Raw genomic sequence first — 25,074 nt, forward strand, 5'->3', positions numbered from 1 at the left:
TCACTTCTTTCCTTCAATCCAAGGCAATCTATATTTGTCTTACGGATTGTTTCTATAAATGTAACCTTTCCAAGTTCTGACATCTTCTATTTCAATGATTCCTTATTATTGGACAGCCCAGGCTTATAATGGCTAACATGTTCACGCACAGTTCGTTTAACAAACTATACAGGGTTCTTTGCGTACAAACTATGAAAGCACAGTAAGAAGGAAGTCTCAACTATAGTTTATGCTTTCATCTATGAATTACACTAAATCATTTGTATCAACTGCACAGAATATTCACCACTTCTAAGCATGAGATGTCAGGAAAGGAACTGGAAACTTTAAATATTCATTAAGACAACATTTTTATTACTATTAAGAAAATTACTTGGTTAATTGATCGAAGATGGCAACTGAACATCTCTTAAAGTTAAGAATATAGAACATTACAGTTTCTAATTTCTGAGTTGCCCCCTGAAATGGTGAAATAACTTAATCTACTCTGACGCAGAAGTAGTCCTCTATAATTTAAATAAGAGCTATAAGAGTTATAACAGCTAATATAAATATAACATGATAGCATCAGCTTCCTAGAAAATTTTTCTAATCAAAAAACACCTTTTTTGATGGTGTAGCTTGTTAATGCATATCTATGCTACTTACGAACCAACTCCCCCAATAGGGGACTGAGACCCAAAACCAAATTAACTTTATGTCTTTTATGTTTTGTTTATGCTAAACTTTTAAAGTATGCATACATTTTAAAAAATTTGATGTTTTAAAATAAGTGCTAGTCATTTTTATTGGAAATAAGAAACCCACCAGTATCCTTAAAAAAATATTTTTAATAGATTATTAAAATTGTTTATTTTTGGATGATATTTTATTATATTCTTATAATATTGTACTCTTGTGGAAGATGAAAATATGCTTTCCTGCTTTAGGCTATGCCTGAAAGACAGCTTTATTGGTTTTGAAATGCAATTAACTGAAATGTTATTGCTGATACTTAAAATAAATTTGATTACAATCTGATGCAATGACAAATGTCATTTTCATGTATATTTTACTATGGATATTGGCTGCATATATATCACTGCTTTAGTTCTTTTAAAATATAGTAATTTCATACTTTCATGGAAATGTGTCATAAATTCTTCTTGATCTTCACTAATCAGTAGAGTTGACTCACAATCACTGCTTAGGTACAACAGTGTCAAGGATTATCATACCTTACCCCTCATATATTAAGTGGATACATTAAACCAGATGTGAAATTTCCTGTAGAATATATTTCTTAACCATATGAGTACTTGAAGGATGGACAGTTTATATTCACTACTAGTTGTGTTTCTCTCTTGTTCCGAAAGGGTTGTTAGCATTACTGATACTTTAATTTTCCTTTTGTTATTTATGTTAACTAAATAACAGGACCGTTTTTTCTAAAATACAATTTTCTACCTAATAAAATGTGAGCCAAGTATTTGTTGTAGTTCGCTTACAATTGCAGACTAAGTTAATTATGGTGTTAATTTTAGATAAATATTATGTTCCTTTTTTGCGGCATATTTAATAATTAGTTTACTGCTAATTACAGATGCTGGACTAAATGTGTTATTTATAATTATTAAAGTCCAATATTTTTATATTCTGCCTGCCAGTTGAAAGAAAAAGTAGTTTTTAGTTTTTCAGAAAAGTCATTATGTATTCTATTTGGAAATGCACATTTCTGATTGTTACATTGATAGTAGAGTTAAAATCTATGTAAATATAATTGAAAGCCATCTTTTCATTAAGAGTGAAAACTATCCACATCATTTCACTAGCATGTTTTCGTTACTAAAACGGATATCTGAAATTAATACAAAAATAAAAGAAGAATTATTTTTTTTACCTTAAAGTTATGTTTGGGGCTTCCTCATGGTGTGTAGTTCCTTGTTGTATCCCTTTGGTGTTTACCGCAACATATTTGTATTTTCCTTTATTCTAAAAATTATCTCCTTCCCTGTTCTCGTATGATCTGCATAGTTATATAGCATGTTAACCTGCCACAAATTACATTCCCGGTTTGTGGCAAGGCTCAATTCTGAACCCTATGACTAAAGGAGAATGCATTGGGAGTGCCACCAACACCAGTACAACCAAACACTTAATTTTTGCCTAACCATAAAAAGCCAGGACATGCAATGTATTTGCATTTGATCATAGGGCAGAGCCCCCAGCCACCCCTCAGAGGCCACCATCTTCACTGCATTAAAAGGCCAGGATATGTCACTGATGACATGTACCTGCATGCAACTAAATGAAAGATTAACTAAAAAGTAAACAATATTTAAAAAAGAAATGAAACAGAAAACATCAATCGGTAGGTATTGTCGGGTGAGCTTAATTATGCTTTGGCCAATTCATATAACCAAAACCTCTCATTTATATTATGTTTATATATTTGTTGCCAACTTTATTAGGGTGAGAATCACAGACAGATTTTGTTTTTTTGTATACATTGTACAGCCAATACACTGTATTTGCAGCATGCTCACACCTGTTTGGTAGGCCTCATTTCATAAATTTGTATTATTTGAGCCTGGGACTAGCTTAGCTCACTGACATTGTCGTCCTACACAAAAATCAATGTTACCACACAGCACTTCAATAAAATGAATGAATGATAGGACTTATTTTCATTGACATGTGTATGGCCATTGTTAGTAGATGTTTCATAAGCTACTAGTTATTAAGTCAGTTTACCTCATAGAGATAGACTGTAATAGATACATTGTGGCATGCTACACCATCACCAGCTGTTCAGATATATATATATATATATATATATATATATATATATATATATATATATATATATATATAATTGTGCCTTTGTTATTTACAAATCTACAACAATCATTGTTGTTATTTCTCTCAAACTGGAATTCAATATATCATATATATATGGAATATCAAAAGCTGTATTAGGTATATGTGGTTCCAAAAACCAATTTCATTATCAACCCACAGGGCTGCCATCAGAAATTGTGAGGCCTCTTACAGAACAAATGTTTGGCCAAAGCCTTCCCCAGATGACCCCCAACACACCACTAGGATCTTCTCTCCTATGTATATTTTTAAAGATTTAAAATTATACTTGAAATGTGGAATGTCATTTTATCCAGGTATGGCTTAAAATATGGTCTTTCTGTAGACAGCACGGACAAACATTTTGGGGGGCCCTGACAAGCTGTTTGGGGACAAAGATGGTAGAGACTCCAGCAGCAGATCAGGGGCTGCTGTGTACAGCTTCCCAGCTGTATGCTATGTGAGCACAGAAATGTAACATACAGCCTGTCATATCCAGCTGTCAGGTGCACTTATGTCATGAGGCGTCCTTCAGCCTTAAAATTCCAGGGCTGCCTTGTTATCCCCAGTCTGACCCTGCATTAAAGATATGCATTATGTATTGGAACTAAATATGTAACATATTAAGACAAATTAACTGATAATAATAATAATAATAATAATAATAATGAATTTAAAGTGCAATACTCCATTCACTCTCTTAACAAAAGAAGATGTTGTAAGGAAACTCTGGTAAAAAATGCAATATATTCATTACATGTTGAGTAACACTAATGGATTCAGTTACCTATGGTTTTTGTACAGAAACTAAACAGTAATAAACAACAAGCCTGAAACCAGACAAAGAGCAGACTGCATTTTGGCGACTGCTTTAATATGCAAGCTTTTAATCATATATCTTAGCATTTTTTTTAATTACCACTACTCTGGATTTAGTACGTGTCCAGAGATGCAACCAGGTATTTTTATGTGATTAAATTCAACTACAATTTGTGTTAGTGCTCTCACAGAACACAATATCTAGCTAATTAAAAAATTATGGAATGATGGTGTATATTAACTTTCTTAAAATAACAATAAATTATAATGACTAAAAAAACTAAATCATGCTATCCTACAAAAATAGGAGATTATCACTTCAAAAGACTGCTTGCCTCACAGTGTATTTGTTGATTGCATATACAGCATCACCTGCGTGGAGCACCAGAAGTATCCACATGTCAGTGAATCCTTTGTACCAGTTATTCCTTCTGAGCATAAATATCCTGGTGTTATTGCAGTCTTGTCTACATTGGCACTACAACAAGCCAATCACATGCAGAAGCCACCAATCCACTGGTAAACCAACCATACAAGGAAGGCCAGCACCACAACATACACAACCAAGATGGCTGCCACCTACAGATTTTTTCCCTGTGTTAGAAAACAAATCAATGTATGAAAAGGCACTCAAGAAGTACAGTAGTTTGCTTAGGGCAGACCATCAATGTATTCATGATGAGTACTGCCCTAGAACAAGCCCAGGGCAGTGCTCCCAGTGAGCCACTCCATCCATGGCCAGGATTTTTACTGTTGAGCTCCAGCATGTGTTGTAATATATCATTGAGCTGCCTTGTGAACATGTGGTGCGAAGTACAGTGCTGTTTTAACCCAAGACTGCACATGCCTACGTGGATAGGCAAGAGTTAACAGGTTTGAGGATACAGAAAATACACTTTCACTCAATGTATGAAATCATGCATTTAGTTCATTAACCAAATCAAAATATATGCATAATAATCAGCAAAGAAAACGGAATGAAATAGATTATGATTATGTCCCTTCCTGCTCTGGGAGACCCTCAACAGTGCGAGACCTGCTGCAGGGTCAGCACCAGGCACCATATACTAGTCCGTGGCAAAGTTTTGTCATTGCTGGAAGGGGCCCACCTTTATACCTTTTATTAATACATACAATTCTATGTAAATATCTGTCTATGCGATCATCCTCATTAACTATTATTTATAAGATTCTGTGGTTAATAAAAACACGCTGTACTCCCTCTCCTGTCAGTCGGGGTTCTCAAGCTCCCAGCTTTCAGGACATATTCAACTGTGTCTAGCCAAACTAGAACATTTCACATAACATCATCTTGATTTAAAGTTCTTGTTATACTTTTAACAGAGAATAACCGAAAAACAATATATTAAGCCTGATACCAACATGCCTTCATTCCACTATGAATAACCCTTTTGCCCTTCTTCCAAGCACTACAAGAGCTATGGAGGCTTTACTCAATACACAGACCCTAACATAGCATAAATGGGTTGGTTAGACCACAGATCTTTCTTGCAACCGACCCATTAAGCAGCTGTGCACAAGGGAGCTTGATCGTTAATATGGCGACCTGCCCCTTGACTCATCCTTTCTATACTAAACTCTGACTATAGGCCACAAAGAAGCAGGGACATTGAAGCAATCTCATATGGCTAAAATGGGCCCAAATTTACATGGTTATTTGCCCTAAACAGTGCTCTAGAATGATTTGATCTCAACACATAATTATACTGCAAGATATTAATCTGCAGTAACATAAAAGGCAATATTGATTTTTTCAAGGTACATGCTCATCCACCACATATGTATTATGATTTATACAATAGACATGGAATAGGCAACAAAGGACGGATCCAAAAACATTAACGCCACCTTTCTGCTGAACAGGCTTAAAGCTGTGTAATAATGCATGCCTTGGATTTTCTGCAACCAGGTACTGCACTGCCTTTCTTCTTATGTGACAGCAACAATCAATGAAGCATATATTATACATACCCAATAGGTCACAGAACAAAATGGTAATATAGAGTCACGGGTATAGAGAGTAAATTAGAACTGTGACTCTAGAGCAGGGGTGGGCAATTGATTTTCCCATGGGGCCACATGAGAAATTGGAATGGTTTTAGAGGGCCAGACCTCTACAAACTACAAACTCCGAAGCCTTGTCCATTTTGTTAACTTATGTGCTGTTTAATAAAGTTATTCAAGCCTACGTCATTGGTAGAGGTGCTTGAATAAGTAAGGCCTGAATAACTATTAGCACAGCACAGAAGTGAACAAAATGAACAAGGCTTCGGAGTGCATACCGTATTTTTCGCTCTATAAGACGCACCTGCTGATAAGACGCACCTAGATTTTAGAGGAGAAAAAAAAGGAAAAAATATTTTGAGCTAAAAAATGGGCTAAAATATTTATTACAATAACTGAATAAGCTATGAACACAGTAAGACACACGCAGTAAGACACACACAGACACAGTAAGACACACACAGACACAGTAAGACACACACAGACACAGTGAGACACACACAGACACAGTAAGACACACACAGACACAGTAAGACACACACAGACACAGTGAGACACACACAGACACAGTAAGATACACACAGACACAGTGAGACAGACACAGTAAGACACACACAGACACAGTAAGACACACACAGACACAGTAAGACACACACAGACACAGTGAGACACACACAGACACAGTAAGACACACACAGACACAGTAAGACACAGTAAGACACACACAGACACAGTGAGACACACACAGACACAGTAAGATACACACACACACAGTAAGACACACACACACACACAGTAAGACACACACACACAGTAAGACCTCCCTCCCTAACCCCCCTTCTCAGTATCTCCCCTCTAACTCCCTAACCCCCCCTTCTCAGTATCTCCCCCCCCCGCCCCGGTCACTTACCTTAAACTCCTGTGTTGGAAGCGTGAGGCGTTTGTCTCGGGTGCCGGCGCTTCACTGCTGATCGCCGGCGTCTGACATCATATGCCGGCGCCCAGCGTAAAGCGCCGGCACCCGAGACAAACGCTTCCAACACAGGAGTTTAAGGTAAGTGACCGGGGCGGGGGGGGACACCGGACTCATTGGTGAGTCACCAGGACACTCTTTGCGGGCCGGTCCGAGCTATTCAGCGGGCCGGATGTGGCCCGCGGGCCGTGCTTTGCCCAGGTCTGCTCTAGAGGCTAGTATTTGCTAACGGTATATGAATTAGTGTATTCAAGTATTAACAAATAACATAAAATAAGACTTATGGTCCATTACATGTTTACAGTTCTCAGCAATTCAACAAAGTTAAACGTGAAATCAAAAATGTACTGGACAATACATATCACCATTATAAAATTTAAAAACAACAAAAAAGTAAACATGATTAGAATAATTATAAATAACAAGCTGAACAGTAAATACAGTAGATGTGAGATATGATTAAACGGTATCACCTTTTATTTCCTACTGATTTATTTTGCTCTTGAAATGGGGAAGCTAAATTTTGAATTTCAAAGGTGAATAAAGACCCACTATATAGCAAAGGACAAAAGCTGGAAGATAGCTAACATACAGGTATTTGGGCCACTAAACAACTCCTATGGTAAATCCAAAAAGAATCAACTTTGGTGTGTATTATATTAGAGCCTACGATTAACTTGGCGAATTAAGATTAACTTTGAAAACTCAGAATCTCAGGAGCCCCTGCCTGATAAACTGCTCAGAATTCATTTGGAAACCTGGGTGGAGAGAGCAAGAGCAGAGGCCTGCAGTGGATGTTCAGGTACTGGTTATGAAAATAGTGACAATGAATGTGGTAGAAATTTCACCAAAAAGGGTTCAACATAAATTGTCAAGGATTTTGGTGTATTTACTCAAAGTGACAGAACTCTCAAACATTGTAAGCTATAGATAACCTGAGTACCTGAGTCAAATAGTGTTTATTTTTGCTGTGAATAAATGTAGCTAGAAAGCAGAAAAACAATAGCTACTGCATTTGCAATGCATTATCAAAGGTGGTGTTAGGCAAATACAAAATGTATTTTTAAAATTATCTATTATCAATCACTCTATACTTAAATTGCCAGAATTTATATATAGGAGAGAAGACTATTAAAGGAACATTATGAGGAAGGGACTGAAAGAGCCAAGAGAAGTATGTGTTCCAGGAGAGCTTCCAAATGCTCACCCAAGGAGTCCTAGAGGACAGCCCAACCACTGTCATTGTACTAGTATTATCAGTGTATTGTGTAGTAGAATATTAATAAATGTTCTCAGTTAGAACACTGAAACCTTAATATGAAGATATGATATTAAGTATTTCACACTGATGCACACATTTACTTATGGATATTAATGCTTTGAGCTAATGAACTAGTACCACTGTTATATTTGTGGCCTTGATACTGTATCTAAGGCACATTCTAAAGTTTACATTAAAATATTGAGTGTTGTCAGTGTGTGTGAGGGTCTGTGTGGGATAGGTGTATAGCAATTTTCTAGTGTTAGTGTTAACTATGTATGTTACATTTATCTTATAATATTTAAGCCTCCCAGGTATTTATAAATTCCAGCACATTGCATTGATAGGCTGATTGATATTAGATGCATTTGGTTTGTTTTTTGTGGTGGGCTTTAAAAATGAAATACTTGGGCGGACTGGCACCATTTAGCCAGGATTGTATAAGTAAATGAGTCCTAAGAAGAAGGGTGCTTTTTCAGAAAACATTTTTCATGCATTCAAAAGCATATAGAGCTTCCTTGTTTTTAATGGTTTATCTAGTTGTAGCACTCCTTCAATTTAAATTTCTTTAGGTCAATATGAATAGAAATTTAAAAGATTTTGCCCTTGGTTGTTATCTGCTATTTCATTAAGACCTATAGAGTCTTAAAGAAATAGGAGTTAACAACCAAGGTAAATATTTTTAATCACTGTTCATATTGACCTTCTTTAGGGTCTTAAAGTGGGAGTGATGTCATTTTTTTTATTTTCCTTCATAAGTGACCAGGTAATATCATGCCCTGCTATTATTATTATTATTATTATTATTATCCTTATGTTAAATGTTGATCGGATCATTGGTTCTTATGAATACCAATGAACAAGAGGTGTAACTAAATGAAAATAATACATACACGCCTCCCTACTGCAAAACCATGCTCCATTTATAGTGCACACTGGATGAATTATGCGCTGGTGATATCTTCCACGGTCAACCTAGACTGATCATTAGCTAATAGAGGCCAAGTAAATAAGATGGAGCTTGATTATATTTAAATATATAGCATTTGATATATTAGCTATATATATATTAGCAATTGAGCAACATACAACGTAAATATGGCATGTGCAATACGTGCACAGATTCAAACACAAATATCCTTAGAATCTGGATTATCATTTGAGCAAGATGCAAGCTGCTATGGTTTTGGCAGTGAGTCATATGCAGTAATAATTTTAATGAGACTCAAAATAGTAGAAATAAAAAGAAAATGAGAAATAGGTTTGTAACAATGCTGCAAGTGCTTTTTTTTCTACAACATTAACTTTCACGCAGGAGCAGTCACATTTGCCTAAGGGAGGCATTAAACCTTTGAATCTCAATTGGAGCAAATGCATTTTTGTAATCTACTGATCGGGTAGCAGTGGGTACATTTCAGAAATGGAATATTTCCTTTTGGATCATTAAAATGTCTTATTTTAGTTGGACTACTGAGAACTCAAAGATCATTAGTATGCACCATTGAAAGTACGGTTTATTATACCAGCCTAACAATACCATTACATGGGAAGGAAAGCCAAATTATAGAGTAAATAAATGGAAAAGTAAACATTTATTATTCAATTAATAAATGAAAAACTAGATTTTTTGCATGCATTTATTAAAGGATCATCTAGCTTCGTAAATGTAATTGTTATATTCGGAGCTGTATAAATTTGTAACCACACACACATTCACAAGAACACTGAATATTTAAAAATGGCGCAAAAATCTTACCGTCTACGCAGGCTGGCCTTGCTCTTGTCGTGCCAGCAATCTGTCCTTTTTTACATGCACAGCGAGCTGTTTGTCGGGCTATGGTCCTTCGTGGCTGACTGCTGTCTCTGTCGTATGTAACAACCTCACAGGTACCTGCAGCCAGTTGACCTGGAAAAAGAGTCAGCAACAGGTACCAATGTCACTGTGTGCACTACAAGCAATCAATTACAGGCAAATGGGGCGAGGGAGTGAGGGCCTAGGCTGTAAAAGGCACTTTGCCACTAATGGGAAATGAGCTGGAGGATGTAATAGAACAGGGATGACATATAATTTTTCTTTGAGCTGGACATATCAAAACCCAACAAACCGACGCTGTCAAGTAAATTGTTATTGGCTTAGAGAAGGAGAAATCGGTCAATAAGGTCAAAGTTGCTTTGATGTAGTTTAGTAGACATGTACAAGCAAGCTCGACTTCTTTTGTACTTTGTGTATTCCTCTTGATATTAAATATATATATATATATATATATATATATATTTTTTTTTTTAACCATGTGAGCACCAGAGAGATGTGCGATACAACACCTTAAAAGGGAACTGTCACCCACCGAGATGAAATCGTAACTGAATTCCGAAATGAAAATCATTAATAATTTGTACTATAATATTATGATATTAAATGTTTTGTTTTACCAAAGGCAGGATCATCTTTACACAGGGGAATATGGCAGCTGCCCTAGGCCCAAATGACCTTAATTGCCTACAGAAACTGACATTTCTGCACCAGTTTGACATTATGTGCATACACAACATCAGCATGCTGCTAGGATTGATCGTTTGTGGGTCTTTGCGCAACAGCATATCAGAGCAGATGTTAGAGGCTATGTGGGTCAGGTGGCCCAATGTAGCCAAGGTATTTGTTGCCCATTTTCCCATGGCCCCCTTCAGCATTGATATTGTTCTGTAATCCCAAGCATGAAGTTGAAACATGATTCCTGGACTTTATCTGTACTACTAGTAGTAGTAGTATGTTACCTGTGCACTATCCCAAATCCCTATGCTTTTTAAGACAATTGGAGGGTTTTAGTTTCACCCCAATGGCCATTTAAAGTGGAAGCTTGCCTGCCACGTGTGTTTGTAAATACTGATTAGTTTATAGTCCCTCTGTAAATCACATATCAGTGTAAAACAAGCAGCATCACAACCACCACACCCACATATAGTACAACAGAAAATAAAAGGTTATTTTTTATAAGTACTTTTATATTACATAACTGAACAAGAAAACAAAACATGATAATATGGTGCACATGGGTGGAGAAATTAATTATCTTTTAGCTAGTATGCTTTTCTTTCCCTACAGTCTGTTTATTGATATTTGTTGAAATATAATTGAGTAAAAGATACAGAAATAATACAACAAAGCACAGAAAGACTGAAATCTGTTCTAGAACCTTGGCCTTTTTTTCTTCTGCATGGATCTTGCTTTAACATCTACTGACTATATCTTCAAACACCATTGTAATTGTGAATTATTATCTTCCCAGGTGTGAAATGTATAAATTATGCAGAATCTAATGAAGGTGAAAAACGGCTGTTAATGAAGCAACTGCTATTATTTAACTGAAGATGTACTACAACTGTGCTTCAAGCCTAGTATACATGCTTTAGATCAGAACAAGGCTGTCTGAGGCAAAACACATGTTAGGTGTCTTTAGAGGGGGTGCCTTAGTCTTTCTCTGTGAGACTTTAAAACATTTTGTTATGATTATATATTCAGAACTTTATGATAAACGATGTGTTTTAAATCAGAAGCTTATTATCTGGAATGTTATCTATATTTTTTCTGATTTTACTGATTTTCTATATAAATATCCATTGCATTCAACAAAGAATAAAATGTAATAAACACACATAATAAAAATACTGCTGTGTTTGGCATGCTAGACTACTGTTGTTGTTTTCTTTTTTCATATTTGCATAAGCACCTCACTAGACCCAGTTAAACCAAGTTCTGAAAAATCTCTCCAAGTCTAAATGCACAGGTCCAGGCCCTGGGAGCACTGAGGAACATACTCTCGCCCCAACAGACTTTCTGATTGTGAGCATTCAGGGAGTTCAAATATCCACTTCCTGCACATAAAGTCTGTTGCAACACTTGAGTTGGAGCATTGGCCTGTCCTGCTCTCCAAATGTTCGGGTAGAGGACATTAGGGACTCATACGCACAATTAAAACATCATTTGTACATAGAACATCTGCCTGGAGCTGTACATATATATACACCGATCAGCCATAACATTATGGTGAAGTGAAAAAAACTGATAACCTCGTTATCATGGCACCTGTCAGTGGGTGGGATATATTAGGCAGCAAATGAGCATTTCATCCTCAAAGTTGATGTGTTAAAAGCAGAAAAAATGTAAGGATCTGAGCGACTTTGACAAGGGCCAAAGTGTGATGGCTAGATGACTGGGTCAGAGCATCTCCAAAACTGCAGCTCTTGTGTGGTGTTCTAGGTCTACAGTGGTCAGTACCTGCAAAAGTGGTCCAAGGAAGGAAAAGCGATGAACCGGCAACAGGGTCAGTGGCGGCCAAGACTCATTGATGCACATGGGGGCGAAGGCTGGCACGTGTGGTCAAATCCAACAGACGAGCTACTGTAGCTCAAATTGCTGAAAAAGTTAATGCTGGTTTAATAGAAAGGTGTCAGAATGCACAGTGCACTGCAGTTTGTTGTATATGAGGCTGGGTAGCCACAGACCAGTCAGTGTACCCATGCTGACCTCAGCTCACTGCCGAAAGCATCTACAATGAGCACGTGAGCATAAGAACTGGACCACGGAGCAATGGAAGAAGTGACCTGGTCTGATGAGATAGTTTAAAAACAAAATGTCTAAAATTAAGCTGGCAAATGCTGAGTTAGTACTAATGGAGGTTACAGAGTTAAGGAACAAACAGAAAAAATTTGAAATGTTAAATTACTGAGGTAGTGAGGCAAAGTGTCTGTGACAAGGCTTGTACAAATCACTGATGCCTATGGGACATTTGGAAACGGCCACCACTAAGCATGTTGTTGCTTAGCCTTGATAAGAAAAATATTCAGTTTAAAGTACAAAGCACAAATTCATATAATATTCATGACTTATTCTTACGGGTTCTGTTTGTGAAGCACTGGCATATAACACATTGTTTTGCTACCAATATGTATTAGCTTTTTTGGTGTCACTACATTATACAAACTGTTAACTCACTGATTATAGAATATCTGGCTACAACTTTAAGTAGGTCATATAAGTAAACCTGCATATAGTTTACATTTCATTAGCTTTCTTGTTGTGCTTCTCATTTACGGATTTGCGCTTACATTTGCAAAGCTGATAAATTACAAATTAAAAATGAAAGTGTTACAAGATAAGAGCTTGAACTCCTCAAGTCCTAAAAAAAAAGCTTGTAAAAGTAAGGTATCGTTAATATTCACAAGTGTTTAATTACCTATTTAAATCTAGCACCTTTTTGGCTTGATTATTTTGTCTTACATACATTTTCGGATTACTACTAATATTTAAAATACAATAGTTTACTGAATCTATTAATCACTTTTACATTATTAGGTATGCACTAACATTTATAAGGAATATACACTCACTGGCCATAAGGTACACCTGTTCAATTAAAGACTCACCATTAGGTACACCTGTTCGATTCAAGGCTCACCATTAGGTAAACCTGTTCAATTCAAGGCTCATCAACGTAAGACTGGAAGAACGTGAGTGTGTATCACCAATGTATGTGTCAAATTATAGTTTTACACTAGTTGGTACACTTGGTAATTGGTGCTGAATTTTAAAAATATTTTATTGCATTATAAGACATTGGGGAGGCAATACAGACTGTTCATACATCAATTAGTCTTCGACCCAAAACAGTATTGTCAAAAAAGATTACTACAACCCAAGAGAACACCCGGGCCCTATGAAGTCTTAGTCCCTGTTCTGACAGTGGTGCCATCACTAAGACCAGGGTCTCTTGAGTAGCCAGTAAGATCTGTAGAGGTACAGTACATGCTATCAATTCATCCTATTAAGTTGTCTCCATGCCTAATGCAGTTAAAGTATATATATATAATTTTAATTTTGTGTATATAACAGAACATATAATTATCATTTCATGTGAAGCAGTTAAATTGATCACAAATATCTATTGTGTAGTGGTTATTCAAACCCCTAAAGCACGGTCCCTGAAGAGATAAGACTCGCTAAGCTAGGTGAAGGCCTCTTAACTGCTAATTGAACAGAAGCCTTAATTTTCTACCTCCAGGACCTGTTATGCTAAAGAGTTCTAGAGCATGAAGTCTAAAGTTGCCTTTAGGATGTTGGGAAGGCCTTTTATTGTCACTGATAATTGTTTTCTTTCTGTGTAGTCTAGAGGCCTTTCTAACGTTGTGCAAGGATGGCAATACAATTAACATCCTTCTTTAAATAAATGCTTTAAACAGGTAACATCTCATTAAAGAGGTAAATAAAAATGAAATGTTAAAGAAGTCTTCACATGCCCCGTAAAAAATCACATTTACTGAATGTACATTCTTTAAATGGCTGCTAAAATGCATCTACTTTCCCGGCTATAAGACTATTTAATGAAGAAGAAATCCCCATTTAAAAATCCCCACTTGCTAATTCACACTGGCACAAAGAAGATTTTTAGTCATCTATTCACAGTTGTGAGAAAAAAGCTAAGATGTATCTCCTCATTGTTTATTTCCATACAATCGACTTTCCTGTGAATTTTTTCTCCGTTTAAATGGATTTGAACACATCCTTTTATGCCGACTAGCTACACTAGACATGCAGAAAATTATAATCTTCACAACAAGAAAGGGATAATCACTCAGTGCCTGATGCACATCTTTGAAAAATAGAGAAATCAGAAGGCCAAATTGCAGAGCGAAAAGCAGTTGCTGCCTAATAATTTTGCTATAGTAGATTGTCAAACAAAGGCTAATAGATAACTACAGTACTATGGTGATAAAAATAAAAGAATTTGTCATGCTTGTTCCAATAAAAGTATTCAAATACAGCAAATCATTTGCATGACATTTTCACACAATCTTTCGCTAATAGGTTTTTTCCAAGCACTACAAGATTTAGTTTCTGGTTTACCAAGAATATGTAGAGAGGGATCCTAGAGCAACTTAAAAATACAATGCGTATATAAAACAGTAGGAAATTGTGTTCTATTTTTTTTAATAGTAAGAATTTCTAGATTGTCTGTACTATAAAATCATGTTTTTTTTGTATTTGTTTTTTTTTTTTACCAGAGTCTGCCATGTGTTAAGTGTTAACTCACTTAGCCAGTAAGGAAACAAAGTGTGGAAAGAAGCAGGAAGAAAAATAAAATCTGTAAAAGATCTGCTGAATGTAAGGAATATAAAGATCTCTGTGAATATAGTAATATAGAAATATTGGCCTCAAGTCAGGGGCGTAACTAGAAACCTCAGGGCCCCGTGCGAGAATCTGTTAAGGGCCCCCCCAACCCATCTATCCCTTTCTCACTATCTACCCTCTCCCTCCCTACCCTCTCCCTCCCTACCCTCTCCCTTCTCACAATCTCCCCTCTCCCTCCCTAACCCACCTTCTCACAATCTCCCCTCTCCCTCCCTAACCCACCTTCTCACAATCTCCCCTCTCCCTCCCTAACCCACCTTCTCACAATCTACCCTCTCCCTCCCTACCCCCCTTCTCACAATCTACCTACCCCCCCTTTGTAGGTCACTTACCGTCAACTCCTGTGTTGGGAGCATGAGGCGTTTGTCTCGGGTGCCGGCGCTTCACTGCTGAGCGCCGGCATATGACGTGAAGTGCCGGCACCCGAGACAAACGCCTCACGCTACCAACACTGCACTCTGGGCAGCGCTGAGGCAGGTGGCGGCGGCGACGGCGGCAGCAGCGGGGAGCAGCGGCATCCTGGATTTCTGACAGTCAGGGGGGCCCAAGAGTTGCCGAGCAGTCGTTTTCAGCAACCGCTTGGCACCCCTTGGGCCCCCCTGACTGGCAGAACTGCAGGGCCCGGTCGCAGTCGCGACCCCTGCGACCCCGGTAGTTCCGCCACTGCCTCAAGTTTCTAACAAGAGCTAGATATGGGTCTGAGGTGAGGGTGCCCATATATTGTATATCTGAAAGGTAAAGACACTGAGGATGTACTATGAAGGTGAAAGTTCTAGCAACTTTAAGTGGGACGGTCCTACGTAGGTGAGATTAAATATACATTAAATATACATTTTTCTTACTTTGCATGGATGTATACACTAAAGAGAGTGTTGTCAGTAGAGTTTTCAGGAGAGTTGTGGCTTTACTGCTACAGAAGCTCACTCGGTTGGACAGTCATAATATATAGTGAAGTCAAGAGTGTAAAACCACAACTGTCCAGACAACTCTTAGGAACTTTGCATGTTTATACTCAAACAAGATCTTTAGACGTGTAGATTGGTACACGTTCGTTTTGGTTTTCTTATAAAATACAGTTAATGAAATCTTTAATGAAATGTGGGACTCTAGATCAGAATTGTGTCCCAATCCAGTATTCTATGCCCTATACAACATCATTGGGTGGTGTTAAAAGACGCTGAAGAGCCCAGGTGTTGCCTGTAGTTTACAAAGTCCATATATGTAACACTACTTCAAGGGGGGAGCTGAATGCAGTAATATAGATATGTTTAAATGGATATACTGTAGTTTTCATTCCCTTTGTAAGTCATACATATGGGGTTTATTCACTAAAAGGAGAGTGAGCTTCTGTAGCAGTAAAGCCACAACTCTCCTGAAAACTCTACTGCGTCTTGTTCTGTTTCTTCTTTCTGCCTTGTCTGGTGGGGACTGGTGTTGTACTTTCGCAACAATGCAGAGCTTCGGGGTATACCACAGGGACAGCCTGTTCCCTGTCCTATTGTGGAGGTACTACACCACACCAGAATACGGCAGAAAGATCCTCGAAAAAAGGGAAGTGTAGAGAATTCTAATAAGGTGAACTATGCCAATAAGGACACAAAGTATGTCACGTTCTGTTTCCTTGAATATTGTTACATAATTTAGTGTCTTGCTTGCATGTCACTACCCATAAGCCCCATGGTACATGAGAAACTTATCAGGTTTTCTACTTGAAGCAAAAATCCATGGCCTCTGTGATGTACTGGATTGCATTACATTTTTACAGAGATGTTCGAGGAGGATCAGATGATTTTGACACTCTTTGACACTCACACTGATCTAGCTGTTCATAAGTCAATGAATTGGTAACACTGCTACTTTCTGGTTGCCACCCATCATTTACTAAATATAATTTTTGCTCTGATGTATATTAGATTATTTATGCTGCTAAACATATTCTGCAATTCCCTAATTTGGCTCTCACTAAATTCTAATATTGTTGAGAGGGGTCAGCTTTCTGCTTGCATGATAAGTGGACAGCAAGTTTCAGAAATATTCTTTTGTGAGCTTTGCTATTCTATAGTCTACGAACATACAATGCTAGCCTTAACTTACTTGATATGTGAACGGATGATCACATGGTTACTGCATGGCCCAAACTATCAAGCATAAATGCTATGTCTGCAATGCTATTGTATGCATCAGTGTACATATATGTCATTACTCCAATCTGGACTTCAATCTGTATCGTTCTATGAAGCTCAGTGTATCTTGTGCTTTCGTCTATTTGGTTAGACTATGATCCATGTGAGATGCAGCTGATGATGTACGTTGTCCAAATGGCACCGCTCTATTAAGTAGATAAACTGCTCTTTTATTTCCAAACAAACTTCAATTTCACATTCTATTTTATTATACTGGTCAGAACTAACACCCAGACAAAAGATTTTCACTCTGGTGCTAGTTCAGTATAAAGACTGTCGACTGCACTACAGAATAATACCAACCAGGCACCCACAGTTGCATTTTAGGATGAAGTCTGGAAGTTCACGATATTCCAGCAGCAGCAATGAAATTAATTTGTGATATATCTACAAAAAGCATATTCCAGAAAATATATCTTTACTGTACAAAGCGTGGTAAGTCTATTGAATTGAACAGGATCTGCTATGTAAAGGGCAGCTGTCTCTGTTGGAGTTCATGAAAATCAAAGATGCTTCATAGTGTTAGTAAAAAGATGATATACTGTGTTTTTTTTCTGTCCAACTTGTTACAACAGTTTCACAAAACACTATTAAACAGATTAATTCCTGACTGATATTCAATTAATGAGTCTTTTATGATTTATGCGTATAACATGTACAACAATGTCATTTTTTTGTGAGCCGAAGAAAAACAGCACATTAAAAGTGTTGAATTTTTTTTTAATGAGTATGCTTTTGTTCAACCACTTAAATAAATTTACATAAAAGTTTCCATCAACATTAGTATCTTGCTTGTAAATTTTAAAAATTATTTTGATTTCAGTAGCTGGGAACTTGGGAACGTACTTGCAAACATTTGCATTCAAAATATTTTGGGATTGCATCGGAAATAAATCAGCATTCATACATATATGTATTCTCACACAGGTGCTGAAATGTAAACATCCTCTTCTAGCTGTAATGCCAAGTAAAGTATATTTCAGTAACTTCTGTAACCACAAAATCTCATGATCCAGTCCTGGACTGGCCATAGGGCAATTAGGGCAAATGCCTAATGGATCACTGGTCCAGGGTGTCCAAGCATGTAAGCATTAGACCTGTGCATTCATTTTTGTACAAACGTTTACAACCAAACTTTTAACCAAAACTGCCTGTTTCGTGCATTTGTACGAATCAGTGAAAATGAGTGCCTTCAACGTGTAGAATATTCTTCATGATTGTGTATGCCATGCCGTCGCCGATGAGGTAAAGTGGGAAGAGACTGTGTTCATGAGGCTACATATTAACCCCTTAATGACAAAGCCTGTACATGTATGGGCTCAAAATGCATTGTTTTCAATGGGTTTAGGGACCGCCCATTGTCCTTAAGGGGTTAATAACTGAAGAAGCCAAATAAAAAGCAGAGCAGTCTTATTGATGGTAATGGTTGTGATTGATGGGTCCAAGCCAATGAGTTTTTCCTTACGATTTTCACTCTGGCCAATCAGCATTTACAAGGGGAGGGGACAGGCAATAGGTATATAAGTGTGCTGACGCCATTTTAACTTGTCAGTAGCAGCAGATGCAGACTGATGAGTGTTGGAATGTGAGACAGTCACAGCTTAGCAGAAGCTGAGATTAATGCTCATTGCTCACCTACCAAACTGCAAGTTAATTCATTAGTTTATTCTGGTTCAGAAAATGTACTGTTGTAGGGTGGATTGGGGAAGTGTAGTGACTACTGTAGTGTATTACAGGGACTGCAGCAGACATTTTTCCCCTGTTCCTGCGTAGAGTCTAGTTAATTAAGACTGTTGCCCATTTATGCTATCTTTCTATCATATGATCTATTGTTCTTCATTGATGAATATTGGTGACAATAAATATGTATGACAATATAATATGTATAATATATAATATTGGGGAAATTCTGTGCTGCTCCACAGGAGTGCATGTTCCTGTTATCTGCCAGTGTCTGCCTGGCCCAGCCCAGTGCTCTTTTACTACTGCTGCTGCACCTATTTGACCATCCTAACTCTGGGGGAACATTTAAAAAAGAAATTCTATAAAGAAAGGCGAGTCTTGAAGGTGTCAGGGACCTCCCCCTTTGGGAATGCCCCCCTGAATTTCATTCTGAATCAAAAAAGGCCTCCAAATCCAAGCCTAATGGCCAGGAAACTAAATTTGTTGCCCAAAGCCGAATGCGGCAAAAACAAAAATGTTGTCTGAAGTGATTTTGCTTGCCGTGCACATGTCTAGGAAACGCCTAACATTTCAGGTGCTTGCTGTAAATACCTTGGCCAGTTTATCTTTTGTGACATACTCTTGTCTTAGTGCTTACCATGTAGAATACACTTTGTAACTTGTTGGTTGATACACTAAAAAAGAGCCTTTTTTAATAAACACTTTCTCCACCCTTAAAGTTATATTTGGCAGCGTTGTCTTGTGACATCATTTTCTGTACTTTCTATTTATGGAATCAAAATAATAACACATAATTGCAGTCTACAAAACTGCGATCTACTACAAAGATATGTTTTTATATGCTAATATATGCAAAATAAATAAATATGCATTAATCATGCAATGATATATGTACAAAAGTTTCCTTAAACAGTGTTATATAGAAGAATATTCTAAACTAATATTCTTATATAATGGTTTCTTTACATTAAGGTCTTGCACTTATGTTCTACTGCAAATTAAAAATTCAAAAACCTGTATTTTTTTACTAGATTTAATATGGTACAAAAAGCCACAGAGAGTTATTCTATCTATTATACTTCTCTAGAGGGAGCACGGGAGGGAGACAAAAGCAGAGCTTGTTATAATAATTGGTATGTAGGTAAGGAAAGAAATTGTTCTTTGTGCTAAAAGATGTATGCAAGAGATAAAACGAAAAAAATGAGTGTGATTCAAATTCTGGTTTGTTTCTGCTACATTTGAGTTTATTGACTACAAGCAAGTCTTATTAAAAAGGGAAATATTGTTTTTAATTGCAACAATGTGTATGTTAATATTTTTCCTAAACAGCCTTAAATTTCATTTGACTTTTATACTTTAAAGCTGAAGATAACACAAGAAAGATACCTGCTCTCAAATGGTATAATTATTTTTCTTAAGGTCAAACGTGTTAATATTACTAGATGCTGCCACTCTTTCTGAACTTAGTTGATACCTTTTATTTGGCCAACATAAAAGAAGATTGGAACATTTTTTGAAGCTTTAGAGATGGCTTCTTCAGATCATTCATCCAAAAGTGCAAAAATATTTTCAACATCCCCACACTGTTGGCGGCTTCGAGGAGAAAAATGGGCAGAGTATGAGTTTATAGTTTTGGGTACCATTACCTAGGCATTATACCGCATTAATTGCAGAGGCTCTGTGTTACCCTTTGATAACACTTTTAATGAATATCATTTTAGATTAAAAAATAACCCATAATCATGAACGTAGGTTAGCAAAAAAACTTTTGGGAAAGTCAGATATTGGATGCAAAAAATAAGAATGCATTCACACAGAAGGATTTCAATGAAACCCGAAGCTTTCAAAAAGTAAGCTACTAGAAGAACAAATTAGTAAGCAAAACCCTAAAACTATTGCATGAAAGCGTGTTCTGAAGAACATGGAACATTTTGATTTACTATACACAAATACCTACTGTTATCACACCTATGCGTATTACATACTAATCTCAACATCATATTTAGTCTATAAAAACATGTATTCATAGATTTATCTAGATAACACAAATATTTTTCATGCATAACCCTTATTTGGCTCAATATATTTATGTGCAGATGGTTATTGCCTCAATATGCAGCCATTTGGAAAATATTGAATAAATTATCATTTTCCTCGGAGACTCATACAGTTTCAGACTCATAGAGTGTTGCTAAAATTGAGGATTTACATGTGCTTTACATTCAAATATTTCATTTAAAAAAAAAATATTTTGCAACATTCACAAATACATGAGAAAATATTCACAACTTAACAGAACCTCCCTAGAAGTAGCAAATATTTTATAGCACTAAAAATGAATCATATAAATTAGATTCACTACTTCAATGTATATTAATAAATGTCAAATGCAATGGAAAAATATTCCCTGTGTCTGTTAACAAAGAGCCAAAATAGATGTCTTTTGTACTGCATCACAACATATAAAATGGGCACTAGGTAAGATGAATTATAAAGTGTTTTTAGCAGACTTGATATTCAATACGTAAGAGTATACAACTCAAATGAAACAAGTTTCAGAACAATGACTCTATAAGTCAATATAAAAATAATGTTTAGATCCACTGAATAATAACTTTAAATAGTTTACATATTGGGTGTTCTCTAAGTCCTGACAGGTGTTAAGTGTTTCTAACAGCCTTTAGACAGCTTGGCTTTAGTTGCCTTAAGAGAGCATAAAAAGGTTCAGGGTTCTGAAGTTGCTTCTGATGAGCTCAGGTAAGTTACATGCTAAGCTGGAACCTATGTTTTATATATATATATATATATATATATATATATATATATATATATATATATATAGTATATAGAGAGAGATCCAGATGATTTAGAGCAAGGCTACATGCATTTTTAAACACACAACCAGAGTAACGGTGTAACAGTATTTAATTAAATCCTTGTCACATGCTTCTGTTGCCGCATGCTACATGAGCATAAAAACGTAACATGTAGCCTGTCATATCCAGCTGTCGGCTGTAGTTATTTTATTAGGTGGCTGCTGGCCCCAATTGCTGATTTTAAAGTGGCATCTAGATTTCTCAAAGCCCCATTTTACATATCAGGTCATGTTCTTCTCACAGCCCTTTTTTGCTTTTGTCTTGTTTGCTTTTTAACAATTGAGAATTACTGGAAAGACTTCGTTGTGTCACTTTGTTTAGCCACAGTGGAGTTTTTAATTTATCATTAGAAGTTTATGAAATAGGTTTGCCCTTCCATTCTGTCTCATAATATTAAAAAGTAAATATTATATTAGCATTACAGTAATGGTCCTCAGATGGAATAATGAACCCTAAATGGCCTTTTACTGCTGACAGTAAGTGACTTTGCCTTTGAAAAATGGCAGGCCAAGACAGTTGTTTATTATTTAATTGTGCACAAATAATAAAACACATGCTACTATTGGTAGTCTCTCTCGTGAGAGTGCTCATGGTAGCACTGCATTGAAAACTAACCATAATCAAAGCTATGAAAGGACAATTCTGCTAGCATTCACTTGGCCTCAGTTATGAGGACAAAATTGCAATATGAACTCATGGCACAAAATGGTTTTTTCATGCCCGGAAATAAAAATAAATAAATAAAAAAAAAATAGAATGATCTACATTGTTGCCTCAGATGTAACATTTTATAGAAATAAAATCAATTTTCCATTTCGAAAACAACTTGTGTCTTATTCATAATAACAAAATATTACATACTATTAAGAGAATGATGGATAGAAATCAGAAAAAAAAACATTTGCACCCCACTAATATAAAATAAAAAAATAGAAAACTAAAAAAGGATATTTTTAATTAATCATAAAATTATCTTGTATGGTATCTTACATTGGCATTATTTGAATTTCACTTATTTTAACAGGTATCTATAATGTTCAGCATTTTACATTTATTATTCCACAGCTATGAATCAACAATGCAAACAAATGCCAGAATTAGTATTTTTGCTTAACAATAAAATGGAAGGCCCTATGTTTACATGCCAGCTTTCTAAAATGATCAGTGTTTGCACCAATAAATAACAGGCAGGAAATCAATTCCATCTGGTAGATGCTACACACAACACTGATTCTACGCCAGTACTCCTCAAGGCAGATTCTCTTTTTCTATGTCCTATAACCCACACCACAGGTATGGTTAATATAATATTTGATTTGTTTATATTTTAAATATGGCCATGCTTGTTTAATCTAAAGATTTGAAATTGACATGTGCATTGTCACTTGCTGTGTTCCTGTCAGAACTCACATGATGTAATCGACGGATGCACATACCTGTGAACTCTCTGGGTTTGACCCACAACGATCTGAGTGAAAGCCTGCTCCCCTGTATCTCCAGGTCAGTTTCTTATTTCTATACGTAGAGGAGCCGTGTTTTATCACATGACTCCATCCCCACAGTCCACTTACTTAAAGCCCACTCTTTCTCTGCTCCATGCCTAGTTCCATTAGCCTACCACCAAGCATGTCTAGCCCTACCTCCTCACCTACTACTTGCTCAGGAGAATGGGATGTTCAGAACTATTAGATATATACAAATGATCCAAAAACTATTCAACATTGTTCATTTTTGGCCCATTCGTTTTCAGGCAACAAATTATGTTCCCTGCCTATTAGGGCCGGACAAAACTAGGGTGGGGTATTTTTAATTCATGAACAAAATTTGTTGCTGGTGCCCATATTTACGCTCATTCACTCTCATACTCGTTCACTCTCTCACACCCTCTAAATGTTAGTGAAAGGGCCTGCAAAATTTCAGACATTTTTTAGCTTTTTGCTTTGTTGTCATTCACTTTGAAACAAATATTGTTCCTATAAATGAGCATGCTGCGTAAGAGTAACAATTTTAAGAAAACACGAGTATTGCTTATTTATTTCAATAACCAGTGGAGGCCCTTTAGCGGTGGCGGCTTATTATTTGCAGGCCTTTTACGTGGAGATTCTATTAAATTGATGTTGTTACTGCCTTTTTGTTTGACATACCAAAGTACCGTATTTGCTCGATTATAAGACGAGGTTTTTTTCAGAGCAAATGCTCTGAAAAATACCCCTCGTCTTACAATCGGGGTTGTCTTCTAATCAGACCTCAAATAGAGGTCTGATTAGGAGACTAAGATCCAGATCCCCCGCACCGCTGCAGGGGACCTGGATCCTCCTGTCGTCGCCCCCTCCCACACACACACACACTTACCGGTGCTTCCGGAGGTGAAGTTGGCAGCGGGGGTTTGTATGCGTCCGTCGCAAATACCTTCCCCGACTGTCAGAGATCAGAGTTCCAGAGTTCCTGATGTCTGACAGCCGGGGAAGGTATTTGCGACGGACGCATACAAACCCCCGCTGCCAACTCCACCTCCTTCCGGCTGCCGCGGAATGAGACGTCAACCCGCTGCCCCGGCAATACAGCAGGAAATTGGAAGCACCGGTAAGTAAGAGAGTGTGTGTGTGTGTGTGTGTGTGTGTGTGTGTGTGTGTGTGTGTGTAGGGCATTTCTGGAATGCCTTACACCCCTATATGCCACTCTGGCACTTAGGGGGTTAAAAGGCATATTATGGGGCAGAGTGGCATATAGGGAGGTATAAGGCATTTCAGGAGGCAGAGTGGCGTTAAGGGGGCATTTAATAGTGCACTCTGCCTCCTGAAATGCCTTATACCTCCCTATATGCCACTCTGCCCCATAATATGCCTTTTAACCCCCTAAATGCCAGAGTGGCATATAGGGGTATAAGGCATTTCTGGAGGCAGAGTGCTCTATATAATGCCTTTTAACTCCCTTAATGCCACTCTGCCTCCTGGAATGCCTTATACCTCCCTATATGCCACTCTGCCCCATAATATGCATTTTAACCCCCTAAATGCCAGAATGGGATATAGGGGTATAAGGCATTTCTGGAGGCAGAGTGGCACATAGGGGGTCAAAAGGCATACCATGGGGCACAGTGGCATATAGAGGGTTAAAAGGCATATCATGGGCCACAGTGCCATATTGGTGTGGCAAGCCTGGGGGCAGATGTGTGTAACTGGGGGACAGGTTGGAAAATACGAGAAATAAAAACAAAAAAAAAATATTTTTCT

General features: G+C 37.1%; 1 protein-coding gene across 2 annotated transcripts in view; it reads right to left on the reverse strand.

Annotated features, from left to right (window-relative positions):
- Positions 1–25,074, reverse strand: part of TAFA5 (TAFA chemokine like family member 5) — a 224,837-nt gene that overhangs the window by 118,870 nt on the left and 80,893 nt on the right. For both annotated transcript variants that reach the window (XM_053464614.1, XM_053464613.1), the window contains exon 2: positions 9,673–9,822. In XM_053464614.1, coding sequence (XP_053320589.1) covers positions 9,673–9,822 — 150 coding nt within the window. The remainder of the gene's footprint in view (positions 1–9,672; positions 9,823–25,074) is intronic.

Source organism: Spea bombifrons, chromosome 4 (genome assembly GCF_027358695.1).
Source record: "Spea bombifrons isolate aSpeBom1 chromosome 4, aSpeBom1.2.pri, whole genome shotgun sequence".
In the NCBI taxonomy this organism is placed as follows: Eukaryota; Metazoa; Chordata; class Amphibia; order Anura; family Pelobatidae; genus Spea; species Spea bombifrons.